Source organism: Bubalus kerabau, chromosome 13, assembly GCF_029407905.1.
Source record: "Bubalus kerabau isolate K-KA32 ecotype Philippines breed swamp buffalo chromosome 13, PCC_UOA_SB_1v2, whole genome shotgun sequence".
In the NCBI taxonomy this organism is placed as follows: Eukaryota; Metazoa; Chordata; class Mammalia; order Artiodactyla; family Bovidae; genus Bubalus; species Bubalus kerabau.
Window position 1 is genome coordinate 7,024,893 of NC_073636.1, and position 27,942 is coordinate 7,052,834.

At 42.5% G+C, this 27,942-nt stretch overlaps 1 protein-coding gene across 3 annotated transcripts in view; it reads left to right on the forward strand.

Annotated features, from left to right (window-relative positions):
- Positions 1-7,132: 7,132 nt before the first annotated feature.
- Positions 7,133-27,942, forward strand: part of SPTLC3 (serine palmitoyltransferase long chain base subunit 3) — a 151,383-nt gene continuing 130,573 nt past the window's right edge. For 2 of the 3 annotated variants that reach the window (XM_055543410.1, XM_055543412.1), the window contains exon 1: positions 7,139-7,557. In XM_055543410.1, the coding sequence (XP_055399385.1) occupies positions 7,447-7,557 (111 nt within the window). In that variant the 5' untranslated portion in view covers positions 7,139-7,446. Of the gene's footprint in view, positions 7,558-27,942 lie in introns of all 3 variants that reach the window. The other variant, XM_055543411.1, reaches the window with a different exon arrangement.

Consider the following 27,942-nt stretch of genomic DNA (forward strand, 5'->3'; position numbering starts at 1 on the left):
CTTACAAATGGACAAAAAAAAAAAAAAAAGTCCCTTTAGGAAATACCACAAGGCCATCAATTAAGTACTTAGATATTTGCCTTTAATACACTAATGGGCAGGTTTATTTTAGTCTTCAATTAAGAGATCTCTTGAATAGAAGATATGCAAGGTGCTGCTAGCTGCTTCCCTGTGAGGGTAGAAATTACAGCTGTCTTGTTCATTGTTGTGTGGAAAGGCTTAGCAAATGGCCCGAGACTCAGCAGTTATTCAAACATTTGTTGAGTTTGCTGGTTGGTCTAAAGCGCACCTAGTTATTCATACTCAATATTTAGTTTGTATTTTAGTGATTGAATCTTTAACCCATTTGGGTTGCTTTAACAAAATACCATAAATTAAGTGCCCCATTAAACAACAGAAGTTTATTTCTCTCAGTTCTGGAGGCTGAGAAATCCAAGATCAAGGCACCAGAAGACTTGGTGTCTGGTGAGAGTTTGCATACTAGACAGCCACCTTTCTGATGTGACTCCTCAGGGCTGAAGGACCAAGGGACATTCCTGGGCTTCTTGTAAGGGCATTAATCCCACCATAAGGGTTCTGCCCTTCTAATCTAATCATCTCCCAACAGCCTCACCACCTAATAGTTTCACCTCTGGGAATCTGGATTTCAACATGCAGAATTAGGTAGCATACAAACATTCAAACCAATAGCAGTGGATATCTTTAAACCCAAAACCACCACTCACTCAGACAGACCTTCACATTTATTTTAAATGGAGATGATATGAAACAATAGCCACACTGATTGTACATATCCAAGGTACCTGATGTTTGAAAAGAATTTCACATATTCCAGTATGGCAAGTTTCAAAAGTGAGAACATGTAGTACATACTGCATGAAAGTCATTGTGTGATTACCCAAAGTTGGCGGTTGAGATTAGAAAGAAAGAAAGAGAAGCAGATTTCAACTGTGGTTTGAAATGTTTTCTTTTGTTTTTAATTTGCATTAAATATAGTTTTCATTCTGTCTGCCCTCTGAGAGATAAGGATAAGAGGCTTATGGAAGCTTCCTGATGGGAGACACTGACTGCAGGGAAACTGGGCCTTGTTCTGATGGATGGGGCCATGTTCAGTAAATCTTTAATCCAATTTTCTGTTGATGGGTGGGGCTGTGTTCCCTCCCTGTTGTTTGACCTGAGACCAATCTATGGTGGAGGTAATGACGATAATGGCAGCCTCCTTCGAAAGGTCCCAGGCTCGCACTGCTGCATTCAGTGCCCCTGACCCTGCAGCAGGCCACCGCCAACCCACGCCTCCACTGAAGACTCCTGGACACTCACAGGCAAGTCTGGCTCAGTCTCTTGTGGGGTCACTGCTCCTTTCTCCTGGGTCCTGGTGCCCACAAGGTTTTGTTTGTGCCCTACAAGAGTCTGTTTCCCCAGTCCTGTGTAAGTTCTCTAATCAAATCCCACTGGCCTCCAAAGTCAAATTCCCTGGGGGTTCTCAATCCCTTTGCCAGATCCCCAGGTTGGAAAACCTGTTGTGGGTCCTAGAAATTTCTTAACAGTGTGAGAATTTCTTTGGTATAATTGTTCTGCAGTTTGTGGGTATCTGCTCGGCAGCTTTATGGTGCGGTTATTGGTGACCTTCTCCAAGAGGGCTTATGCCACAGGCTGTGTGAATAATCAAACGGATCACATGGACCACAACCTTGTCTAACTCAATGAAACTATGAGCCATGCCATGTAGGGCTACCCAAGATGAACAGGTCATGCTGGAGAGTTCTGACAAAATGTGGTCCACTGGAGAAGGGAATGGCAAACCACTTCAGTTATCTTGCCTTGAGAACCCCATAAACTGTATGAAAAGGCATAAATATATGATCCTGAAAGATAAACTCCCCAGGTTGGTAGGTGCCCAGTATGGTACTGGAGAAGAATGGAGAAATAAATCAAGAAAGAATGAAGAGATGGAGCCAAAGTGAAAACAACACCCAGTTGTGGAAGTGACTGGTGATAGAAGTAAAGTCCAATGCTGTAAAGAAAAATCTTGCATAGGAACCTGGACTGTTAGGTGCATGAATCAAGATAAATTAGAAGTGGTCAAACAAGAGATGGCAAGAGTGAACATAGACATTTTAGGAATCAGCAAACTAAAATGGGTAAATTTAACTCAGATGACCATTATATCTACTACTGTGGGCAGGAATCCCTTAGAAGAAATGGAGTAGCCATCATAGTCACAAGAGAGTCTGAAATGCAATACTTGTGTGTAATCTTAAAAACTACAGAATGATCTTGGTTCATTTCCAAGGCAAGCCATTCATTATCGTATTATCCAAGTCTATGCCCCAACCAATAATGCTGAAGAAGCTGAAATTGAATGGTTCTATGATGACCTATAAGACCTTCTAGAACTAATACCAAAAAAAGATGTCCTTTCACCATAGGGGACTGGAATGCAAAAGTAGGACATCAAGAGATACCTAGAGTAACAGGCAAATTTGGCCTTGGAGTACAAGACAAAGCAGGTCAAAGGCTAATAGAATTTTTCCAAGAGAACTCACTGGTCATAGCAAACACCCTGTTCCAACAACACAAGAGAAGACTCTACACATAGACATCACCAGATGGTCAACACTGAAATTGGATTGATTATATTCTTTGCAGCCAAAGATGGAGAAGCTCTATACAGTCAACAAAAACAAGACCAGGAGCTGACTGTGGCTCAGATCATGAACTCCTTATTGCCAAATTCAGACTTAAATTGAAGAAACTAACCAATAGACCATTCAGGTAGGACCTAAATCAAATCCCTTACAATTATACAGTGGAAGTGACAAATAGATTTAAGTGATTAGATATAATAGACCAGAGTACCTGAAGAAATATGGACGGAGGTTCATGACATTGTACAGGAGACAGGGATCAAGACCATCTCCAAGAAAAAGAAATTCAAAAACACAGTTGTCTGAGGAGGCCTTACAAATAATTGAGAAAAGAAGAGAAGCTAAAGGCAAAGGAGTAAAGGAAAGATATATCCATTTGAATGAAGAGTTCCAAAGAATAGCAAAGACAGATAAGAATGCCTTCTTCAGTGATCAGTGCAAAGAAATAGAGGAAAACAATGGAATGGGAAAGACAAGAGATCTCTTCAAGAAAATTAGAGATACCAAGGGAACATTTCATGCAAAGGAGGGCACAATAAAGGACAGAAATGGTATGGACCTAACAGAAGCAGAAGATATTAAGAAGAGGCGGCAAGAATACACAGAAAAACTATACAAAAAAGATCATCATGACTCAGAAACCACAATGATGTGATCACTCACCTAGAGCCAGACATCCAGGATGCCAAATCAAGTGGGCCTTAGGAAGCATTACTACAAACAAAGCTAGTGGAGGTGATGGAATTCCAATTGAGCCATTTCAAATCCTAAAAGATGATGCTGTGAAAGTGCTGCACTCAATATGCCAGAACATTTGGAAAGTTCAGAAGTAGCCACAGGACTGGAAAAGGTCAGTTTTCATTACAACCCCAAATAAAGGCAATGCCAAAGAATGTTCAAACTACTGCACAATTGCATTCCTCTTACACACTAGCAAAGAAATGCTCAAAGTTCTCCAAGCCAGGCTTCAACAGTACATGAACCATGAACTTCCAGATGTTCAAGCTGGATTTAGAAATGGCAGAGGAACCAGAGATCAAATTCCCAACATCCATTGGATCATCGATAAAGCAAAAGCATACCCGAAAAAATCTACTTCTGCTTTATTGACTATGCCAAAGTCTTTGACTGTGTAGATCACAACAAACTGTGAAAAATTCTGAAAGAGATGGGAATACCAGACCAGCTTACCTGCCTCCTAAGAAATCTGTATGCAGGTCAAGAAGGAGCAATTAGAACTGGACATGGAATAACAGACTGGTTCCATATTGGAAAAGGAGTACATCAAGGCTGTATATTGTCACACTGCTTATTAAACTTACATGCAGACTGCATCATGCAAAATGCTGGGCTGTGATGAGGCTCCAGCTGGAATATAGATTGTTGGGAGAAATATCAATAACTTCAGATATTCAGATGACATCACCCTTATGGAAGAAAGTGAAGAACTACAGAGCCTCTTGATGAAAGTGAAAGAGGAGAGTGAAAAAGCTGGCTTATAACTCAACATTCAAAAAATGAAGATCATGGCATCTGGTCCCATCACTTCATGGCAAATAGATGGGGAAACAATGGAAACAGTGACAGACTTTATTTCCTTGGCTCTAAAATCACTGCAGATGGTGACTGCAGTCATGAAATTAGAAGATGCTTGCTCCTTGGAAGAAAAGTTATGACCAACCTACACAGCATATTAAAAAGCAGAGACATTACTTTGCCAACAAAGGTCCATCTAGTCAAAGCCATGGTTTTTCCAGTAGTCATGTATGGATGAGAGTTGTACTATGAAGAAAGCTGAGGGCTGAAGAATTAATGCTTTTGAACTGTGGTGTTACAGAAGACTCTTGAGAGATCCTTGGGCTGCAAGGAGATCCAACCAGTCAATCCTAAAGTAAATCAGTCCTGAATATTCATTAGAAGGACTGATGCTGAAGCTCCAATACTTTGGCCACCTGATCAGAAGAACTGACTCATTGGAAAAGACCCTGATGCTGGGAAAAATTGAAGTTGGGAGGAGAAGGGAATGACAGAGGATAAGATGGTTGGATGGCATCATTGACTCACGAGACGTGAGTCTGAATAAGCTCTGGGAGTTGGTGATGGACAGGGAAGCCTGAAGTGATGCAATCTATGGGGTTGCAAAGAGTCAGACATGACTGAGTGACTGAACTGAGCTGAACTGAAAATATAGTTAAGTTACAATGTATTAGTTTAAGGTGTAGAGCAAAGAGATTCTGTTGTACCTATGTATGAATAAAAATATACATTTTTTTCTTTACTTTCTCTTCTATTACAGGTTATTACAATGTATTGAATAGAGTTCCCTGTGCTATACTGCAGATCCCTGTTATTTATCTATTTTATATGTCATTATCATCATATAGCCGCTCAGTCATGTCTGACTCTGTGACCCCATGGTCTGCCAGACTCTTCTGTCCATGGGATTCTCCAGGCAAGAATACTGGAATGGGTTGCCAGTTCCTTCTCAGAAGTCTGTATATGTCAATTCTAAATTCCTAACGTATCCCTCCTGCCTTCCCCTTGACACGTTTTCTTTACATGTGTTTTTTGCCCCCTTGTCAAAAAGAAAGAAAGAAAAAAATGTGAAGAAAAGATGAGAAAGAAGGAAGGGGGAAAGAAAACACAGGAAATTCAAAAAGAACAGGGATGGAAAGGAAGAAGAGGGGAAAAAGCTGAAAAGGTGGAAGCATCTAAAGTTCAGAAGTTTTACATCAAAATCCTTATTCAGAAATAACTTTGTAGGGTCAACAGAGCTCAGTTAAAATAACACCATGTACTTAATGTGTCTTTCTAAGGTGAGGCAGTTACCAGCAGTTAGACCAGCAGTTACCAGCACTCCTTCTTAGTCTTCTTTCTTTTATATAAATCTAGAAGGAAATAAGCCAACACAGATTTAGCTCCCAAATCTTAGTGGAGCAACCATAGAAGAGAGCAGTCCTCCTTTGAAGACAAAGGCTGGGAGAAATGCAATAAAAAATTCTGATCCTGAGACCAGAAAGGGAGGGCACACTTAGTACTTTTAAAAATTTATTTACTTATGATTGGAGGATTAATTGCTCTACAATATTGTGCCAGTTTCTTCCATACATCAACATGCATCAGCCATAAGTGTACACATGTCTCATCCCTCTTGAACTTCCCTCCCACGACCCACCCTGTCCCACCTCTCTGGGTTGTCACTCTGGTTGGATTTCCTTGAGTCATACATCAAATTCCCACTGGCGATCTATTTCACATGCACTGGTATTAGCTCCATCATTTGCCCCAGGTCTCTATGGAAAAGGATACCTTCGCAGGCAAAAGCATGGTTGGGAGAAGCATTCTGATCACTTCCTTTGTCTGCCACATCTTCCTGGAGGGGAGACAAACCCTGCCCAAAATCACTGAGAACCAGGACATGAGGCTCTGACAACAGGGCTACTTCTGTCTTTTTGTTGTGTTTGCTTGTTTGTGTTCACTGACCCAAGAAATGCATTTCTTTTCTAAGTGCCTGATGTTAAAGAAGTCTCCATTCTATAGGACCATGAGGGCAGGCTTGGGAGGACTCAAACAGGCTGTAAATAATTAACATTGTCCAACAATCTGTCTCATCACAAGGCCTTTAGATCTGTCTGGTGACTAGTGCATTGAGAGAATAAGAACCGATAAGTAAACCAGAGCTATCAGGGCTAGGATGCTGCCTTCAACACCTGTGTTCATAACAAACTCCCCCATCAGAGGTTAGCCCACAAAAAAGTTTTATCTAACTTTATAGCTGGAGAAATCAAGGTAAAAGAGAGAAAACCACTTTCCCAAGGTCACATAATAAAGGTAATGCAGTTATGCATGTTCAGTCACTCAGTCATGTCCGACTCTTTATGACCCTATGGACTGTAGCCTGCCAGCCTCCTCTGCCCATGGAATTCGCCAAGCTAAACTGCTGGAGTGGGTTGCCATGCTCTCCTCCAGGGGATCTTCCTGACCCAGAGATTGAACCCACATCTTTCTGGATCAGTTAGTACTTCTTGATGTCACTGGTTTTAACCCGGTAGGTTCTGAATGGTTTTCATTTGCCATTTTTGCATTATGTAAAGTATATATGATATCAAATTTACCCTTGTAACCACTTTTAAGTGTATAGTTCAGTGGCATAGGGCACATTCATATAGCAACCATCACCACCATTCATGCCCCAACTTTTTCCATCTTCTCCAACATTAAACAGAAACTTCCCATCTCTCCTCCCTCTAGCCCCTGCCAACCACTTCTGAACATTCTTTTACAGCAAAAAGAAGTGTTGACTTTGACCTTGGTTTACAACCAGAAATGTAATTAGATGCAGGAGCAGGGTGAGGAAAGGGTAAATGTCAATTCAGCACTGACTGTCTTCGGGAGGAGACACCTGGGGAGTGTACTGTGGTATGTGTGTGTGTGTGTCTTTAAAAGATTCTCCACCTCCCGGCCAGCCTCCTCACCATTTGCCACTGGGTTTTGCAGCCTGCCGGTTGCCTCAGTCCAGGCTAGGAGCTGGCAATCTCCTTTGTAGTTTCAGGAGCAGTTTTGTTGCCATGGAGGCCACAATCTGATTTGAGGAACGTAAAGGTAATCCTTTGCTTTTACTTCCAAAGATCTGCCCCAAAGATAGGCTGTTGCTCTTCTTCTGGAAAACCCTGATTGGTAGCTTTCCTCCAAGCGCTCAGTCTGAAGTGCTTTATCATATCTCCTCACCAACTTCAAAAACTCAAGCTCTCCCGGGGCCTCTGGAAGGGAGCCTGTGGCTTCCACCGATTTCCCACAAATGGCTGATCCTGGAGGTGGTGCTGTTTGCAATGGGACGCTTCATAATCAGAGTGCTGCCGACTGTCACGGGGGAAACTGCCGGAAGAACGGGGTGGTGAAAGAATCCCAGGTAAGAAGCGATCCCTCCCCCTTCATCTGAATGACCGGGACATTTCAATATTTTGCTGTAAAGCTCTTTGAAGCTGTCCTCATTGAAAGTCCTTGGCAGGAAGTGTTTTCCATGTTTGGACTCTTCGCTTAGGCTCATTTCAAATGCTTGGCTACTAAAAAGTTTAGATATGGGTTAAGGAGGGAATTTCTTCTTTATACAGGAGAGGAGATACGTAGACCCAAGAGCTTTCAACTCCTAATGTACAAACATCCCTCCTAGACTGTTGTTTCTCTCAAGAGTTTTAGGGAGCACAGTTGCAAAGGCTAAAATTCTTGAGCTGAATTTCAGTCCCTCAGAAAATCACAGCAGACTGCATTCACCATGCTTCAAAAGAAATAAAAAAGGAAGCGAAAGTAAACGCTGCTGAGATTATGTGGAGTGGGTGGTATTTTCCCCTGGTAGAGTAGGAATGCCTCTCTGTTTGAAAGGCGACTTCTTTTGGTGTTCCGTGGGGCCTTGTCAGAACTCACAGCTTGATTTGGGGCCAAAGTCTTTCTTTGAAATTTGACATCACAAGCATTCTTTTTTATAAGACACTTCAGAAAGTGTGGCTTATTGTTATACGCTGCACACAGGAACCAAACAGACTTTGAATTGTTTTCCCATGTGAGGCTTTAAAAAAAATTTTTTTCACTCCTGCTGTGGCAGAATGTTTGAGGGGAATGTGCTGAGGAGGAGGAGGAGGAACCCAAAAAATGTTGTCAGTGTATTCAAAGAGGGAGCCAAGCCGGGTCTGCAAGCTACTTGTGAAAACAATCAGGCAGTCCCCAGCTTCTCACTGGATGCCCAGCCCTCTGCGCTGAGCCTCAGGAGCAGCAGGGTGACCTCACCTGCTCGGGAGCAGATTAGCATAGGCAAACCCGCAGCTTTACTCATGGAAAATGAGAAGCTGAGTGTCCAGGAACCCACTCGGGAGAACTGGGGGGAAGGCGGGGCAAGTCAGATGGTTCTAAGATCACAGGACAGGTGGGGCTGGTTGGAGGCCAGCTCACGATTCAGTGAATTAAATTCATGTGTCAGTGGGACGAAAGAGGTGGAGAGGGGGAATCGCTGTGGAGTCTGGGTCGTTTGTGAATAGGCTGTAGTCTCCAAAATGTGCTCCTCTCTCAACAAAAGCCCTTGCCCTAGCCTTGAAGTGCCTACTAAAACCCTCAGGTCTGGCCTCCTCCAGCTGACTATTCGGTCAGTCAAAAAGTTGATTCGGGTTTTTCCATGCTATCTTCCTGACAAACCCTAATGACCTTATTGGCCCTCCCAACATAATGTGAAGAAAAAGTATTCAAGTCTCATTATTCGCATGAGGGGGGTCATACTAATTCCCACCAACTCTTCATCACTGCATCAATTCAGATCACTACCACTCAGGACTCTCTTTGCCCCTAAAATGGCTGTAACACTGGGCCCTGGCCTACTCACCTTCTGAACCATCCCCACCCTGAGAGCAGAAATGCCTTCAGGGGATTCCTTCTCTCTGTCCCTACTTTATCTTGGTTCTGTAACCACCCCCTAGTGTCTGAGGCTAGAGACTTAGCTAGATGGTGACGACCACTCCTAAGTAAGAAGAAAAGCCAGAATCCAGAAGGTTTGTTACTAAATGCTCCTATAAGACTGTAAATAACTTTGAATTCATCGACACTTCCCAAGGAGCAGCAGGAAATATTAGGGCAGCCACTGCCTTTTCTAACAGCTCTTTCTGAAGGAAGGAACATCCAGAACCTATTTGCTCAGATATATTTAGGTGTTACTAAGTTGAAATTGGCTTCCACTGAGAGCCTCAATTATGGCTTAAAAAGTATGTTCCAGAAAGAAGAAACCCTGCTGGGTCCTTAGGGCAGTAGGGCAGATGAGGGTCTGTTTTCCCCTCTGTGGTTGTGGGTGTGGTCGCCTTTGCCATCATGATCCTCAGTCACCGGCTTTGGTCCATTTCACTTTGAGGACACCCTAAGCAAACTGAGTCTTGACCAAAAGCCTTGCAGCTTGAACCCAGTCCTCATAGAACAAACTCACTCTTGGAACCCAGCCACCATGTTTGAAGGAAGCCATAGCAGCTCGGGAGAAGCCCAAGCAGAGAAAGACCAAGTAACCCAGGACAGATGCAGCGCCAGCTGGTAGACTGAGTGAGCCAGCTGTCTTAGAAGTGGGTGCCCCAGCCCTGGAGTCTGTCTGTTCCAATTGTACTTCATGGAGTAGAGATGACTTGTCCCTGCTGCTGCTAAGTTGCTTCAGTTGTGTCTGACTCTTTGTGACCCCATGGGCTGTAGCCCCCTGCAGGCTCCTCTGTCTGTGGGATTATCCAGGCAAGAATACTGGAGTGGGTTGCCATTTCCTTCTCCATGTCCCCCCTGGCCCTGCTCAGATTACAGATTCTTGAGCAAACAAGTGGTCATTGTTTTAAGAATGGTGGTGATGTATTAAACAACAATAAGCATGTAAACACATGGATATTCTATTTCTTTAAAATGCCTAGAAAAATCATTCTACAGTCTTATTACAACCATTCTCAATGCCTTCAATTTGAGGAAACAGTTTTGCCCATCCATCTTTGGCAAAAATTCCTTTTCCTAACCTTTATATTTTTATTTTGTTTTATTTTGTATTTTGCATAAGGACTTAAGGTGAGTCTCTGGCTGGTAAAACCAAACACAATGAACTCATATGACATCAGTGCAAAAGCACAGTCGTTTCAGATCAGATCAGATCAGATCAGTCACTCAGTCGTGTCCGACTATTTGTGACCCCATGAATCACAGCACGCCAGGCCTCCCTGTCCCTCACCAACTCCCGGAGTTCACTCAGACTCACATCATTCGAGTCAGTGATGCCATCCAGCCATCTCATCCTCTGTCGTCCCCTTCTCCTCCTGCCCCCAATCCCTCCCAGCATCAGAGTCTTTGCCAATGAGTCAACTCTTCGCATGAGGTGGCCAAAGTACTGGAGTTTCAGCTTTAGCATCAGTCCTTCCAAAGAAATCCCAGGGCTGATCTCCTTCAGAATGGACTGGTTGGATCTCCTTGCAGTCCAAGGGACTCTCAAGAGTCTTCTCCAACACCACAGTTCAAAAGCATCAATTCCTCGGTGCTCAGCCTTCTTCACAGTCCAACTCTCACATCCATACATGACTACTGGAAAAACCATAGCCTTGACTAGACGGACCTTTGTTGGCAAAGTAATGTCTCTGCTTTTGAATATGCTATCTAGGTTGGTCATAACTTTCCTTCCAAGGAGTAAGCGTCTTTTCAATTCATGGCTGCAGTCACCATCTGTAGTGACTTTGGAGCCCAGAAAAATAAAGTCTGACACTGTTTCCACTGTTTCCCCATCTATTTCCCATGAAGTGGTGGGACTGCATGCCATGATCTTCGTTTTCTGAATGTTGAGCTTTAAGCCAACTTTTTCACTCTCCACTTTCACTTTCATCAAGAGGCTTTTGAGTTCCTCTTCACCTTCTGCCATAAGGGTGGTGTCATCTGCATATCTGAGGTTATTGATATTTCTCCTGGCAATCTTGATTTCAGCTTATGTTTCTTCCAGTCCAGCATTTCTCATGATGTACTCTGCATATAAGTTAAATAAACAGGGTGACAATATACAGCCTTGACGAACTCCTTTTCTTATTTGGAACCAGTCTGTTGTTCCATGTCCAGTTCTAACTGTTGCTTCCTGACCTGCATACAAATTTCTCAAGAGGCAGATAAGGTGGTCTGGTATTCCCATCTCTTTCAGAATTTTCCACAGTTTATTGTGATCCACACAGTCAAAGGCTTTGGCATAGTCAATAAAGCAGAAATCGATGTTTTTCTGGAACTCTCTTGCTTTTTCTATGATCCAGTGGATGCTGGCAATTTGCTCTCTGGTTCCTCTGCCTTTTCTAAAACCAGCTTGAACATCTGGAAGTTCATGGTTCACATATTGCTGAAGCCTGGCTTGGAGAATTTTGAGCATTACTTTACCAGCATGTGAGATGAGTGCAATTGTGCAGTAGTTTGAGCATTCTTTGGCATTGCCTTTCTTTGGGATTGGAATGAAAACTGACCTTTTCCAGTCCTGTGGCCACTGCTGAGTTTTCCAAATTTGCTGGCATATTGAGTGCAGCACTTTCACAGCATCATCTTTCAGGATTTGGAATAGCTCAACTGGAATTCCATCACCTCCACTAGCTTTGTTCATAGTGATTCTTTCTAAGGCCCACATTCCAGGATGTCTGGCTCTAGGTCAGTGATCACACCATCGTGATTATCTGGGTCGTGAAGATCTTTTTTGTACAGTTCTTCTGTGTATTCTTGCCATCTCTTCTTAATATCCTCTGCTTCTGTTAGGCCCATACCATTTCTGTCCTTTATCGAGCCCCTCTTTGCATGAAATGTTCCTTTGGTATCTCTGATTTTCTTGAAGAGATCCCTAGTCTTTCCCATTCTGTTGTTTTCCTCTATTTCTTTGCATTGATCACTGAAGAAGGCTTTCTTATCTCTTCTTGCTATTCTTTGGAACTCTGCATTCATATGCTTGTATCTTTCCTTTTCTCCTTTGCTTTTCACGTCTCTTCTTTTCACAGCTATTTGTAAGGCCTCCCCAGACAGCCATTTTGCTTTTTTGCATTTCTTTTCTATGGGAATGGTCTTGATCCCTGTCTCCTGGACAGTGTCACAAACCTCATTCCATAGTTCATCAGGCACTCTATCTATTAGATCTAGGCCCTTAAATCTATTTCTCACTTCCACTGTATAATCATAAGGGATATGATTTAGGTCATACCTGAATGGTCTAGTGGTTTTCCCTACTTTCTTCAATTTAAGTCTGAATTTGGCAATAAGGAGTTCATGGTCTGAGCCACAGTCAGCTCCTGGTCTTGTTTTTGCTGACTGTATAGAGCTTCTCCATCTTTGGCTGCAAAGAATATAATCAGTCTGATTTCGGTCTTGACCATCTGGTAATGTCCATGTATAGAGTCTTCTCTTGTGTTGTTGGAAGAGGGTGTTTGTTATGACCAGTGCATTTTCTTGGCAAAACTCTATCAGTCTTTGCCCTGCTTCATTCCGTATTCCAAGGCCAAATTTGCCTGTTATTCCAGGTGTTTCTTGACTTCCTACTTTTGCATTCCAGTCCCCTATGAAAAGATCATCTTTTTTGGGTGTTAGTTCTAAAAGGTCTTGGAGGTCTTCATAGAACTGTTCAACTTCAGCTTCTTCAGTGTTACTGGTTGGGGCATAGACTTGGATTACTGTGATATTGAATGGTTTGCCTTGGAAACGAACAGAGATCATTCTGTCGTTTTTGAGATTGCATCAAAGTACTGCATTTCGGACACTTTTGTTGACCATGATGGCCACTCCATTTCTTCTGAGGGATTCCTGCCTGCAGTAGTAGATATAATGGTCATCTGAGTTAAATTCACCCATTCCAGTCCATTTTAGTTCACTGATTCCTAGAATGTCGACATTCACTCTTGCCATCTCTTGTTTGACCACTTCCAATTTGCCTTGATTCATGGACCTGACATGCCAGGTTCCTATGCAATATTGCTCTTTACAGCATCGGACCTTGCTTCTATCACCAGTCACATCCACAGCTGGGTATTGTTTTTGCTTTGGCTCCATCTCTTCATTCTTTCTGGAGTTATTTCTCACTGATCTCCAGTAGCATATTGGGCACCTACTGACCTGTGGAGAAGGCAATGGCGCCCCACTCCAGTACTCTTGCCTGGAAAATCCCATGGACAGAGGAGCCTGGTAGGCTGCAGTCCATGGGGTCGCTAAGAGTCAGACACGACTGAGCGACTTCACTTCCACTTTTCCCTGTCATGCACGGGAGAAGGAAATGGCAACCCACTCCAGTGTTCTTGCCTGGAGAATCCCAGGGACAAGGGAGCCTCATGGGCTGCCGTCTCTGGGGTCGCAGAGAGTCAGACACGACTGAAGCGACTTAGCAGTACCAGCAACTGACCTGGGGAGTTTGTCTTTCAGTATCCTATCATTTTGCCTTTTCATACTGTTCATGGGGTTCTCAAGGCAAGAATACTGAAGTGGTTTGCCATTCCCTTCTCCAGTAGACCACATTCTGTCAAATCTCTCCACCATGAACCGCCCATCTTGGGTTGCCCCACGGGCATGGCTTAGTTTCATTGAGTTAGACAAGGCTGTGGTCCTAGTGTGATTAGATTGACTAGTTTTCTGTGAGTATGGTTTCAGTGTGTTTGCCCTCTGATGCCCTCTTGCAACACCTACCGTCTTACTTGGGTTTCTCTTCCCTTGGGCGTGGGGTATCTCTTCACGGCTGCTCCAGCAAAGCGCAGCCATTGCTCCTTACCTTGAACGAGGGGTATCTCCTCACCACCACCCTTCCTGACCTTCAACATGGGATAGCTCCTCTAGGCCCTCCTGCACCTACACAGCCATGGATCCTTGGATGTGGGGTTGGTCCTCCTGGCCACTGCCCCTGGCCTCGGACGTGGGGTTGCTCCCTCTGGCCGCTGCCCCAGCCTCATGCTGTCAAATCCAAAGTGTAATCATTCAACCTGAGGAGGTCTGTAACTTGCTGCCTTATCTAAGAAATAGCAGGCAAAGAAGGATGCATGTGTTCAGGTTTAGCTGTTTTGTTGATTGAAATAATATATATTTTAAAGTATATTTCATATCTTCCAATTATAAATTAATTTTATCTATTGGTTAAAGTTTCCTAGAAAATGGTTCTTTTTAGAAACACAAGTAGATTGACGTTAACCTAATTATTCTCAAGGAATCCACTCCAGTTATTTTGAAATACACTTGTTTTAATCTTCCTACTAAGTATTGTCATCTCTCTTAGTTGGCCTGAACTAATGTTTTAATGAAATTCTAAAGTATGCTAACCCATAAATTCATGTGAGAAGTTGTTGCCACCATATTACTGATAGAAAGTCATAGGGCCATTCATTCACCAATTAAACATTTGGAAACAAACACACACTATGAGCAGGGCTCAGAGAAGTATTTAAAACTGTTCTCCATAATCTACTTCATCCATCACAATTCTCTCTAAATAATGCTTCACTCAAAAGCTTTCCACATTGCAGATCGTTTGATTACAGCAGAGGTTGAGATGACAAATACCCAGCAGGCTGGCAAGGCCTGGGGTGGACAATAGAAAGTGGTCAGCATGGGTTAAGGCTTCCCAGGTGGCTCAGAGGTAAAGAGTCTGCCTGCCAAGCAGGAGACGCAGGATCAATATCTGCATCGGCAAGATCCCCTGGAGAAGGAAAGAGCAACCCACTCCAGTATTCTTGCTTGGAAAATCCCACGGGCAGAGGAGCCTGGCAGGTTGCAGCCCATGGGGTTGCAAAGAGTCCGACACGACTCAGCAACTAAACAACAGTAACAAAGCACGGGTTTGCCCGAGTAGAGCAAAGCAACTCAGGTAGCAACAACAACAACTACTCAGGACAGTGTTGTGTAGACAGATTTTATGATTTTCAAAAGAAGCTGGAAATCCAGATGGGAGAGGAGGGGAAGAGAATATCCTAATTTTTAAGTATTGTCATTTAGTCCTTCAAAAGGCCAATAGTGTAGATTTCAAGGAGACATTGCTACCAGCCACAAGTCTGTAATCTCTGAACTATTGTTTAGTCACTAAGTTCTGTCCAACTCTTTGTGACCCCATGGACTATAGCCCACCAGACTCCTGCATCCATGGGATTTTCCCAGCAAGAATACTACAGTGGGTTGCCATTTCCTTCTCCAGGGGATCTTCCAGAGCCAGGGATTGAACCTGCATCTCCCACGTCTCCAGCATTGCAGGCAGACTCTTAACTGCTGAGCCACCAGAGAAGTCCCTCTGAGCTACAGGATGAGAAAAATAAGAGGTCCTAAATAGAGTGATTCAGGGGACTTGGATCTTCTTAATTTAGACTTATTTTATATATTTTTAAAAGCAATAGGTGTATCTTCTTAATTTTCTTGACTTGTTATATTAACACATATTCCTGGAGTGTGCAAGTTTGAGGAACAACTCTGACTCCACCATGTATACTGGGTTTCCCAGACTGACCCTGATTTCGAATATTAGGTGTCAAGAAGTCACAGAACTGACACCATTTTACTGCTCAATCTTCCTCTCTCAAACTTCATAGGCAGTGACATACAAACCTTTTGTTGACAGTGCACTCATATATCTTGGTGACCATTATTATTCTCTGGCTATGATATAACTGGGTCTTCAAAAGTTGCCCAGGAAAATGGCTATGTGTAAATATGATTATCCTGTCAACTACAAGTTATACCTGAATGTTCTTTCCCTGCCATGTAGAGCTTATCCTTTGGAAAGTCAAGGATCCTTTGGGATATTTTCTGTATTGCAGAATTTTCTATGTAGAAGGCTCATGTGTTCCTAGACTTTCTCGGGTCCCCAGATTAAAACCTTAACTCTCACACCCCGATCAGAAAAACCAACAAACCCGTCTTTCCAGAGAAGACAGGGTAAAGGGATTCATAAACTGATTTACCAAGGAGAAAACACACACACATACACACATACACACACAAAGTGTGAAGCCAAAGTGATTCAACAAGACCACTTGTTATTAATCTATTTAAAAACTTTGTATTAGAATTTTGTACCCCACTTTTTAATACTATTTTAATAATATTTCTTTTACTATAAAACTACATTTATATCCCGCCTTACAACCTTGAGTAAAAATGAACTCTCCAGGGAGATATTTCTTTTCTGGTGGCTTTTCACAACCCAGCACCCCTCAGGATTTCCCAGGGAACCCCTTAAGGAAGAATGATAGCAGGAAAATGAGCTTTGACCTCAGCTAGAATTCAGAGAAGGCAATGGCACCCCACTCCAGTACTCTTGCCTGGAAATCCCATGGACGGAGGAGCCTGGTAGGCTGCAGTCCATGGGGTAGCGAAGAGTTGGACACGACTGAGCGACTTCACTTTCACTTTTCACTTTCACGCATTGGAGAAGGAAATGGCAACCCACTCCAGTGTTCTTGCCTGGAGAATCCCAGGGATGGCGGAGCCTGGTGGGCTGCCGTCTATGGGGTCGCCCAGAGTCGGACACCACTGAAGCGACTTAGCAGCAGCAGCAGAATTGGGTTTGAGTCCTAGTTTGCCCCTTACTAGCCGTGCCTCATCGGAAAGTTCGCTTCATGTCTCTGATCCATACCTCATGAGGCAATGCTGAAGATTTGATAAGATAGTGTATGCGAGGCTGTCAGTAACTCTCACATGTGTAGTCGACAATAAATGGTAGCTTTTATCTCTGGAAGTTAGCCAGCAGCTATCTCTTACTCCTCTACTGCTATTTTAAGAATGTTCAATACAATGCCTGGCATGTAACAGAGGCTCAATAAATGATAGTCTTATGCCTTGAATTCCCTTAACCAGTGGTGGCTTTATTTTACTTGGTCTGTTGGCAGCACTTGACACAAATAATCATTCCTCCTCCTTCAAGCACTTTGCTCTCTTGGCTTCCAGGTTATGACCCTCTTCTACCACCAGCTCTTCCTTTGCAGTGTCTATTCCTGGCTTTACTCATCTCCTTGACCTTTAAACAGTGGAGTGACCCAAGGCTCAGTCCTTGTACCCCTTCTCTTTCCTAACTGTAAATACCTCCTGATTGGACCTTGCCCCATCACTATACGAACATCACTATCCATGTTTATGTATTATGCGTACATATGCCATTTCCAATGGCTTACTTGATATTTCACTTGGAGGATCAAAGGCATCTCCAACTTAACATGCCCAAAACTGAGCCCCTGATACTCCTTCTATCCCAAACATGCTTCCTTTAGAGCCTTTCCCATCGCAGAAAATGACAACTCTAGCCTTCCAGTAGCTCAAACCAAAAACATGGAATCGTTTGTGACTTTTTCATTCTACATTGAATGAGTCAGCAAATTCATGATCCTCCCTTCATAGGATATTCAGAATCTGACCACTCCTCACCTCCCCACAGCAACCTCTCTGGGCTCAGCCCCCACAATCTCTCACCTTGATTGTTTTGGAAGCCTCATCCTTTTTCCCCATTTTCTGGTTATCCACTACTGAATAACCACCCATACCAGCACAGAGCAATGCTAAACAACAGCCATTTCGTTATGATCATGGACTCTGCTGGGTAGGAAAACACCCTGCAGAGATAGCTCTTCCTGGTTCCATGATACCTAGGATTTCGACTGGGGGACCTAGAACAGCTGAGCCTGGAGCATTCGCCTGCAAGATGGAGTCCTCACTCCCATGACCCATGCAGTCTGAGATGGCTGAGAAACAGGGCAAGCCAAGACTGGGGGCTGCATCGCCCATATGTCCCCACCAGCAGGGAGGGCTCCAAGAGTTTTCTCGTAAGTAAAGCAGAACTCTCACGGCCTTCTGTACCCTAGCCTCAGAGGTCAGCTTCATGAACACCTGTTGAAGCAGTCACAAGCCCACCAGGTTCAAGTGCAGTCTTTGAGAATAAACAGGCATATAATGCCTACTTAGATTTTTACCAAAAGGAAAGGAGTAAATTTAAGAATATGCTTGGAAAGCAAGTCAATGATGCTCTTATTGTGTTTGTTATGATGTTACTTTGATTGAGGCAGACTGGCTTTATTATGCAAGACTCTTGTAAGTGTAGAGATTTTTTTTTTCAATTGCGTTGTATTTTTTTTCATTGGTATTATAAATGAAGACAGAACAAAGTAGAATGCTTTGTGATGTCGTATGGCAATTGCATTTTTTGTCTTTCTCTGGGTAAAAATGTGTTAGATCTGTAGTTAAAGTCTTTTTTGAAAGCAAAAGCAAACAAACAAATTTAAAAAACCAAATACCTACTTCTCAATGGAAAGATGATTAAAAAGCTTATAGACATCTTTTAAATTTCATACCCTGCTTCCACCCCTGCGCCCCCTCCACTACCATCAGCAAGACTGTTCTCAATACAGCAGCAGAATGATCCTTTTGAAATGACATCAAGAGCTCACTCTTCTGCCCAAATCCTCCCCATGGACCCCATTTCACTCAGAGTAAAAGCTGAGATCCTTACAATGACCACAGGCACCATGGGCACCCTGATCCATCCATGACTCAGCTCCTGCCCCTTTCTGGGTGCTTGGGGTGTTCCCATCACACTTGAGCCAGGAGCCCAGGACCCACCCACCTGGGGATATCCCCACATCCTTTCCCATTTGTACTTCCCAGAAATCCACGTACATGTACCTCCCTCCTTTCAAGTCAAATGCTACTCACAATCCTATCAAAATTGCAAACCTCCTTGCTTCCTGCCTCCCTTAACTGCTTGTTTTCTTTAGTACTTAACACCATCTGCACATACACACATAGATTTATTTCCTCTGTATTTGTCTGCCTCTGGTTCTAGAATGGGAGCTAGGCTCTGGCTGAGATTTCCATCTTACTCACTGCTGAATCCCCAGAACCTCAACCAGAGCCAGTACACAGTAGGTGCTCAATAATGGTTGCACAGTGATTAAAGACCTGATTTCAGCTTGCTTTATTTCCTTTGCTGGTTCTGGTTCTTTAAAAGACAGAAAAGGCCCCACCCATATGATACATAGTCTACTTTGTAGGTTTTGAACTGTCTAACCTCTTATTAATTAATTACTAAATTAATTATTAGTTACGTTCTCCAACAAAGGATAGGAAACCTTTCTTTATTAATTAATTAATTACTTTGTTGGAGAACGTAACTACTGTTTACTTCCCTCTTTTTAAACATCAGTAGATTGCTAGATTATTTTGTGTGACCAGGTCACTACATATTTTTTATGTCGATATCCAAATATTAGGTATAATCTAAGCCTGGGGTTAGGGAACGTGCTTTCAGCAAGCAGAACTTTTTAAAGGAAATTAAAAAAGAAATAAATGTTATTAATTTATCCTGATGATTCTACTACCTCCTAATAGAAGATGAAATATGCCTGGATTAGAGGGAAAATGACTAATACCTCGGGGTATAGAGACCTGTTATCTGGTTTTAATAAAAATTCTGCATTCTCAGGATCACATATCCAAGAAAAACCAGAATAACCTGCTTTCCCATTCATGACCCTGTATATGAGATGATTTTTAATATTTAATTTAACAAATTTTGCATTACACTGTATGCTAGGAATTTTCTAAATACAAACTTATTTGAGTCTCAGAACGTTATGAACTTAATTATGCAAAGCATTTTTATATTATAGAAAAGTTCAGTAAATTTGCTTAAGATTAAACCTCCTGTTAGTGGAGACTGGCCCCAAGGTCTGTGTTTTTAATCATTAGAAAAAAAAAAAGAAAAGCCTTTTATTTAAACTTTTTTTTGTGTGAATAATTTCAAACTTACAGAAAATTAAAAGAGTTCTGCAGTGAATACTCATATACCTACCACATAGAATCTGCAATTAACATTTTATTGTATTTGTTTCACCATACTTTTTTCTGTCTGCACATCCCTCTACTCAGCCATCAATCCATATGTTTGGTGCATTTCAAAGAAAATTGTAAAATCAGCACATCCCACCCCTAAATATTAGCCGGACATCAGTATTTGTCCATAGCTCTTTCTTTTTTTTTCTTTTGAGGCAAAATTTACATTAAATTTTGGCTTATATCACCTTTTGATTTCTCTTGTTGGAAAGAGTTCCATAATGTAGTTTTGACTGTAGCAAGATTTATAAAAACCACTCACTTGACATTGGAGATAGCTTAACCTCTGGACAAAACAACTGAGTGGTGTGTAAATTCACATCTAGTGAGATGGAAGGTGGCTTCCCAGGTGGCTCTAGTGGTAAAGAACACGCCTGTTAATGCAACAGACATAAGAGACGCAGGTTTGATCGCTGGGTCAGGAAGATCCCCTGGAGGAGGGCATGGCAACCCCCTCCAGTATCCTTGCCTGGGAAATCCCATGGACAGAGAAGCCTGGAGGGCTACAGTCTGTAGTGTCGCAAAGAGTCGGACACGACTGAAGCGACTTAGCCCAGCACAGCAGAGATGAAATAAGGACTCAGCAGAGACTCTCCCTCTTGAGAAACTCCCCTGCTGTACATCTGTAATTCTGCAGGGATCAAGAGCCATCTTTTCCTCTTCTTCTTTTTTTTTTTTATTTTTAGTATAATCCAGCTAACAAGAAAGGAACTTAGTATAGAAATTCTTACATTTCCATTCCATGCCCTGTCTTTCTTACCTGTGGAAGAATGAGGTTCAACAAAGCTAAGTGGCTATCTCAGAGGTCACACCAGTGTGAGACACCCTCATCATTCCAGTTTCTTGATACCTCGACCAAGGACCTTTCTGGAAAGGTCCATTTTATTGGAAACCTCCCACCTGTGAAAGTAATCAGCCAGGGACTAAGGTATTTGATGATTCATAGTGGTACCTGCCGGAGAAGGCAATGGCACCCCACTCCAGTACTCTTGCCTGGAAAATCCCATGGACGGAGGAGCCTGGTGGGCTGCAGTCCATGGTGTCGCTAGGGGTCAGACATGACTGAGCGACTTCACTTTCACTTTTCACTTTCATGATTTGGAGAAGGAAATGGCAACCCACTCCAGTGTTCTTGCCTGGAGAATCCCAGGGACGGGGGAGCCTGGTGGGCTACCATCTATGGGGTCGCACAGAGTCAGACACGACTGAAGCGACTTAGCAGCAGCAGCAGCAGTGGTATCTCCTATTGCAAATTCGTTAGCTTTGACTTCAAAATTGATGCTGCGAAATTGCATCTGTCTCATGTAAGATGTAAAGACCTCTTTTTTTCCTATTTCTCCAAATAAAAGACACACGGAGGGAGCCTCCTTCTTTGTGTATCTTAGAAAAAATATGTCAGAGAAATCAATATTTATTTAGAGTTAATGATTGCTGCCACACACAAGATCCCACCAAATGTTTATGCTTTGTGAAATATTGTTAATTCTCACCTATCACTTTCAAATTTCACATATAAGGATCCAAGATTCAAAGAAGTGAGATAATCACCCACATGGAAGGCAAGTATTAGGAGGCTATTATGACCCCTAATATAACATAAGGGCTTCCCAGTTGGCACTAGTAGTAAAGAAGCTGCCTGCCAATGCAGGAAACATGAGACGCAGGTTTGATCCCTGGGTTGGGAAGATTCCCCTGGAGGAGGGCATGACAACCCACTCCAGTACTCTTGCCTGGAGAATTCCATGGACAGAGGAGCCTGGTGGGCTACGGTCCATAGAGTCACAAAGAGTCGGGCATGACTGAAGTAACTCAGATGCACCCATCCACTATCACATAAACGGTTGCCCCATCTCACAGCCCTACTGCTCTCTTAAACTGAACCATCATATAGAGATTGGGAGCAGGGCCTCCCCTTGGCACTGCTTGGGCTTGAATTTCAGCTTCACATCATCATTTTGTGGCCTTGGGAAAGTGATTTAATCTCCATGCCTCAGTTTCCTCATCTGGAAGATGAGGATAATAGTAGTGTCTGCCCAGTGGATTCCGTGTAAGAAATAAATATGATAGCACATGCAAAGACTCAAAATGATTTCTTGAAATTTAACCAGTGCTTGCTTGGCCCCTTTTAACTTTCAGCATCAGCTGTAATGATCCTTATATCCAAGATCTTGTTGGACTCTCACAACGATGCTGTGAAGTTTTGAAGGCTATTGACCCATTTCATGGATGGGAAAAACTGGGCTCAGAAAAATAATGAGACCAAAGACACATGGATGAAGGGGAAAGAGTTGGACAAGAATCTCAGACATATTTTGCCTCTAAGTTCAGGGATGTCTCAAAGGACTAGACACACAGTAGGCCCATGCTCTGCACACCAACTCCATCAACTATTCCTCACAAGAACAGGCATGAAGTTACACAAAATCAGTGCCTCTAGTCTTCAGTAGATATATTCATAGCAAGAGATGAAGTGCTATTTTGGTCATTACACTTAGAAGAGCAGCTTTGGGGGTCAGTCGTAGTAATTTATTTAAATCTATGAGATTGTACAAGTCTTGAATAATGTTAATTTCTATCTTAGATTTTCATAGCCAGGCAGCAAAGTGATTTTACATGGCACATCAGATAGCACAACTTCCTATAAATCTTTCTTCAAAAAATCATTGACCTTTGTCTTTACATGTTTATGGCATATAGCATGTGTGTTCCTCAGAATTACCTTCTTCTGAGCCTTTGTGAATCCTCAATTTCATTTTTAAGTGTGTGCCATCATGAAGGCTTGCTTCCAGACCCAGCATGGGAACGTAAGTCAATTCACTTCTTGGTTCCTTTGCTGAACTTCCCCGAAGCAATGACATTGATGACGTGGTAAGGATTCTTACGTCTTGCAACACGGCCTGTTTCCCAGTCATCTACTCTGATAGTCCGAAAGAAACTGGGCTCCAGATATTCTCAAACACTAGAATATTCATAGCAGAATTGATCTCAGACCTCAGAGAAGCATGATATCTCATTTTATAGGTCTTAGCAACATATTTCTCAATAAAGAACAGAATTGAGACTCACTTGCTCAATATCTCAAAACGGCCAATCCAGGATAAGACAGACGCCTGTCCACTGCCAGTTTCTAGAGCTTCTACATAGTACTGTTTCTCAAAGTGCAGAATCCAAAACAAACCCTGTTGGAGCCCTTGACAATAAGGTCTTTTGCCAAACCATGCAAATAACGAGGGTATCTGGGTAAATCCCACAACTGATGTAAGGTTTGATGGACTGGTTTGTAAGTTTATGCAAGAGGGGCTGGCATTTCCTTCATTGGGCTATGCTTCTCACTGATCAGTTCTTCCCAAGCCCACTGCATCAGGTGCCTACATGCAAAGATACAAAAGTTCTCCACAGGGTGGCCTGAGATAATGACTCAATGGCTGAAATAAATAGGCTGTGAATATCAGTTTACTTTTTTTAAGTGTTATATCAATCTTTATACCAGTCAGATGACTCATGCTTTGTGTCCGTCCATTACTTAGGGCCCAAAAATTATGATGATTAAAAATAAATGCCTGTAACTTCTAAATGGTTGATTCAGGAGTACAGGTAAAAACTAATCAAGACTAGCCTTGCTCTGGGAGAAGTTACTTTTAATTTTTTTTCTGTATTGTATACCACAGTACAGAATAACTTTTTCTAAAAAAAAAAAAAAAAGTTAATCAGATAATTATAGGGGTGAACGTGGATGTTATCAGGTTTTCTTGGAAGCAGAGAAACAAATCATTGTGGTGCCATACTCTTGGGAAACTGGTTGGTTGGAGACATTATGTCTACTTTCCCAAGAAGCAAAAGGTTTTCATGGAAAATCAAATGCACACTGCCTTCCATGAAAACTGAAGATTTCAGCCAGAGAAATTGTGTGCCTTCAAGCAGTGCCTCTTTAAGAACATATTCTGTCTTCAAAGGCAAGCAAAGAATGAGCCAGGTTATAGGTTAACTGAACCTAGACTGTTCTAGACGTGCATAAAATGTAAGGGATTTTATACGGTGACGGGCAGAGGAGGAAGGGAGGTAAAGGAGAATAGGTCTGTGAAACCATGAGCCAAATCCTGATAAACACACAGGAAAGGGAGACTGGTGCAACTTTCTTGGTAGGGGGGCTTTCTGCTTCTTCAGATTACTCAATGGCAGGCACCGTTTGGTCCATCTTCAGGGAATGAGAAGTTCTGGTTGTTCAGAGGTGGTAGTTCAGCATAATCAAAGGCCAAGAAGAAAGTGTTTCCATTTGATTCAAAGAGAAAAGCCATTGTTTATACTTCAAGTTCAGTTCCCTGAGCTCAGCCAAATGACTCAGAACCACATTTTGTGTGCCTCTGGAGCCCCACCCTCGTTTCAACTCACCTATGAGTCACCAGCTGCCTGGCAAGAGAAAGGAACGCCACAGCACACACCTCACTTGTGCCGCAAAGCTCATCTCTGGTGTTAATTCACTCTCAGGTAGCTTAGGAGACACTTTCCTTCTGATTTTTGGTCATAGGTTCCAACTTTCAGAATCAACAGAATGAGTTTGCTTCATCAAATAGTCTTCCTCAACAGATACAAGAAAGATTTTTTAATTTTGTATTGGAGTGTAGTTGATTAACAATGTTGGGGTAGCTTCAGGTGTACAGCAAAATGATTCAGCTGTATATACGTGTGTGTGTGCGTACATATATACATATATACACCTGTATCTATTTTTTCAAATTCTCTTCCCATTTAGATTATTACAGAATACTGAGTAGAGTTCCCTGTGCAGAATGGAAAGATCCTTGCTGGTTATCTATTTTAAATAGCAATGTGTACAGTCAATCCCAAACTCCTAGTCCATCCCTCCCTGCCATCCTTAACCCCCCCAACACACACCCTGTTAGCCATATGTGTGTTCTCTATGAGTCTCTGTTTTATAAATAAGTTCATTTGTATGATTTTTTAAAAAAGATTCTCCATATAAGTGATATCATAAGCTATCTGTCTTTGTCAGAATTACCAACCACACAACCATGAATCACTGTGAATCATTGAATGTTGGGGTTCCCTGAAGATCCACTCACATACATGGCTTTGCAGGGGCTCTTATGAAAACAGATATCAGATCAGATTTTAAGCCAGCATTTGCTTAAAACTCATCAATGGCCTCCCTTAGGATCAAACCTGTGATCCTAAACTTGGTTTACAAGTTCTGTACAACCTCCCCAGATGATTTATCCATTTATTCAACAGATATTTGTTGGATACCTACTTCGTATCAGATGACCTTCTAGGCACTGGAATACTGATGATGGACAAAGTGGATGACATTTCCCCTTTAGAACTGACCTGCCCCTCACTAGTCCCTGCCAGCCTGCTACCCTACCACCTTCCCTCCCCACAGTTCCCAGGCTCTTCCTCCTGCTGGGAACACTGCACTTTCTTAAATCCTACTGACTTTTTGTTCAGTCACTCAGTCACGTCCAATTCTTTGTGACCCCATGGACTGTAGCACACCAGGCTTCCCTGTCCTTCATTATCTCCTGGAATTTTCTCAAATTCATGTCCATTGAGCCAGTGATGCCATCCAACCATCTCATCCTCTGTCACCCCCTTTCACCTCCTTCCCTCAATCTTGCCCAGCATCAGGGTCTTTTCCAGTGAGTTGGCTCTTCTCATCAAGTGGCCAAAATATTGGAGTTTCAGCTTCAGTATCAGTTGTTCCAATGAATATTCAGGGTTGATTTCCTTTAGCACGGACTAGTTTGATCTCTTTGCTGTCCAAGGGGCTCTTATCCAGCACCACAATTCAAAAGCATCAAATCTTTGGTGCTCAGCCTTCTTTATGGTCAAAATCTCACATCTGTACATGAGTACTAGAAAAACCATGGGTTTGACTATATGGACCTTTGTCAGCAAAGTGGTATCTCTGCTTTTTAATACACTGTCTAGGTTTGTCATAGCTTTTCTTCCAAGTAGCACATATCCTTTAATTTCATGCAGATCTTATTTTAAGCATTGTCTTCTTCAGGAAGACCTTTCTCTTTTCTTTTACAAGGTCAGATCCTGTCCTATCCAGTCCATAGCCCCATGACTTATTCATCATTTCCCTTTTTGTAAGTAATTGTTTTGCATCTGTATTTCCCTTTAGACCAGGGGTTGGCAAACTTTCTCTGCAATAGGCCAGATAATATTTTCAGCTCTTTGGGGCACGCAGTTCCTGTCCCAACTACTCATCTCTGTTTTATGGCAAGAAGGAAGCCATGGACAACAAATAAACAAATGTGTTTGTTGGCTAAATAAATGAACAAATATGCCTACAGATAATCATACTAAGTCAGTCTAAGTAAAAGAAAGACAAATATCATATAATATCACTTATATGTGAAATCTAAAAAAAAATGATACAAATGAACTTATTTACAAAACAGAAATAGACTCATAGACATAAAAGACAAACCTATGATCACCAGAGGGGAAATGCAGGGGAGGGATAAATTAGAAGTTTGGAATTAGTACATACATACTCCTATATGGAAAATAGATAAACAACAAGGACCTAGAGTGTAGCACAAGAAACTACTCAATGTCTTATAATAACCTATAATGGAAAAGAATCTGAAAGAGAATGCTGCTGCTAAGTCGCTTCAGTCGTGTCCGACTCTGTACGACCCTATAGATGGCAGCCCACCAGGCTCCCCCGTCCCCAGGATTCTCCAGGCAAGAACACTGGAGTGGGTTGCCATTTCCTTCGCCAATGCATGAAAGTGAAATGTGAAAGTGAAGTCGCTCAGTCGTGTCCGACTCTTAGCGACCCCATGGACTGCAGCCTACTGGGCTCCTCCATCCATGGGATTTTCCAGGCAAGAGTACTCGAGTGGGGTGCCATCGCCTTCTCCCTGAAAGAATAGATTCATGTATATATGTAACTGAACCACTTTGCTGTACACCTGAAATTAATACAACATTGTAAGTCAACTATACTTCAATAAAGAAAGTTCCTAATTAAAAAAAAAATGAAAACTATATTGTAATCAGAAAATTTTTTAAAAAAGGGAAGGGAAAAAATGAACAAATGTGTAAATATGGAAAGCCATTAAATTTCTGGCTTGCTTTTTCCACTGCTTTACACTTGATTAGATGTTGTCACTGAAGACTTCTTGGTCTCTGGTCCTGAGATGTATTCTGCATGCACAGAAAAGCTCTGTGTTCCTCAAGTGATCCAGCTGGTTTTAGGTAGATAAGAATATTTTATCTACCCCCCCCTCCACCTTGGCCCATAAGCACCAGGAGGATGGAAGTCATAAGATAAAACGACCCAAACGACTCGTCCACTGCCAGGCATAGCTGCATAAACATGGTAGTCAGCCTTCTCAGGAGAGTTGACAGCTACTCGTGCCCATCTGGGAAGGAAAAAGAGCCAGTCCCATGGCTAATTTATTTCTGAAATATGTTCCAATCTGTCATGTCTCAAAAGTTTGAGTTTTGAGCACCTCAGGGATGAACACTCTCTCACCTGGACTGAGAAATTATAACTTAACCAGAAGACAGTGGGTGGTAGTTAACATCAGTGATACTGAAACACATGTGCATTGCTTTCTCCGGCTTATCAGGATAGCTTCAGAAAAGCTGTGCTCCTCAAGTGATCCAGCTGGCTGTAGGTAAGATTAGAAGACTGCAGTCATTACAGGCTGATGAAGGATGACCGCTTTGTTCCAAAGTTCAGTTATGTCCACCTGACTTTAGACTCCACCCCAGCTGTCAAATCAGGCAGGATCCTGGGAAAGGTCTGACTCATCCTGCCGTGTAGGCCTATTCTGTTCCAGCAGGCACTACACATTTCATCTCCAAATAGGCAGGAAATGAGATCCTTGCAAGGTCCCATTCCTCTCGTTTCCACCACGAAGTGCCTGTGCTGATTCTCCTGTCCTGAGAGACCCTCACCTCCTCCCTC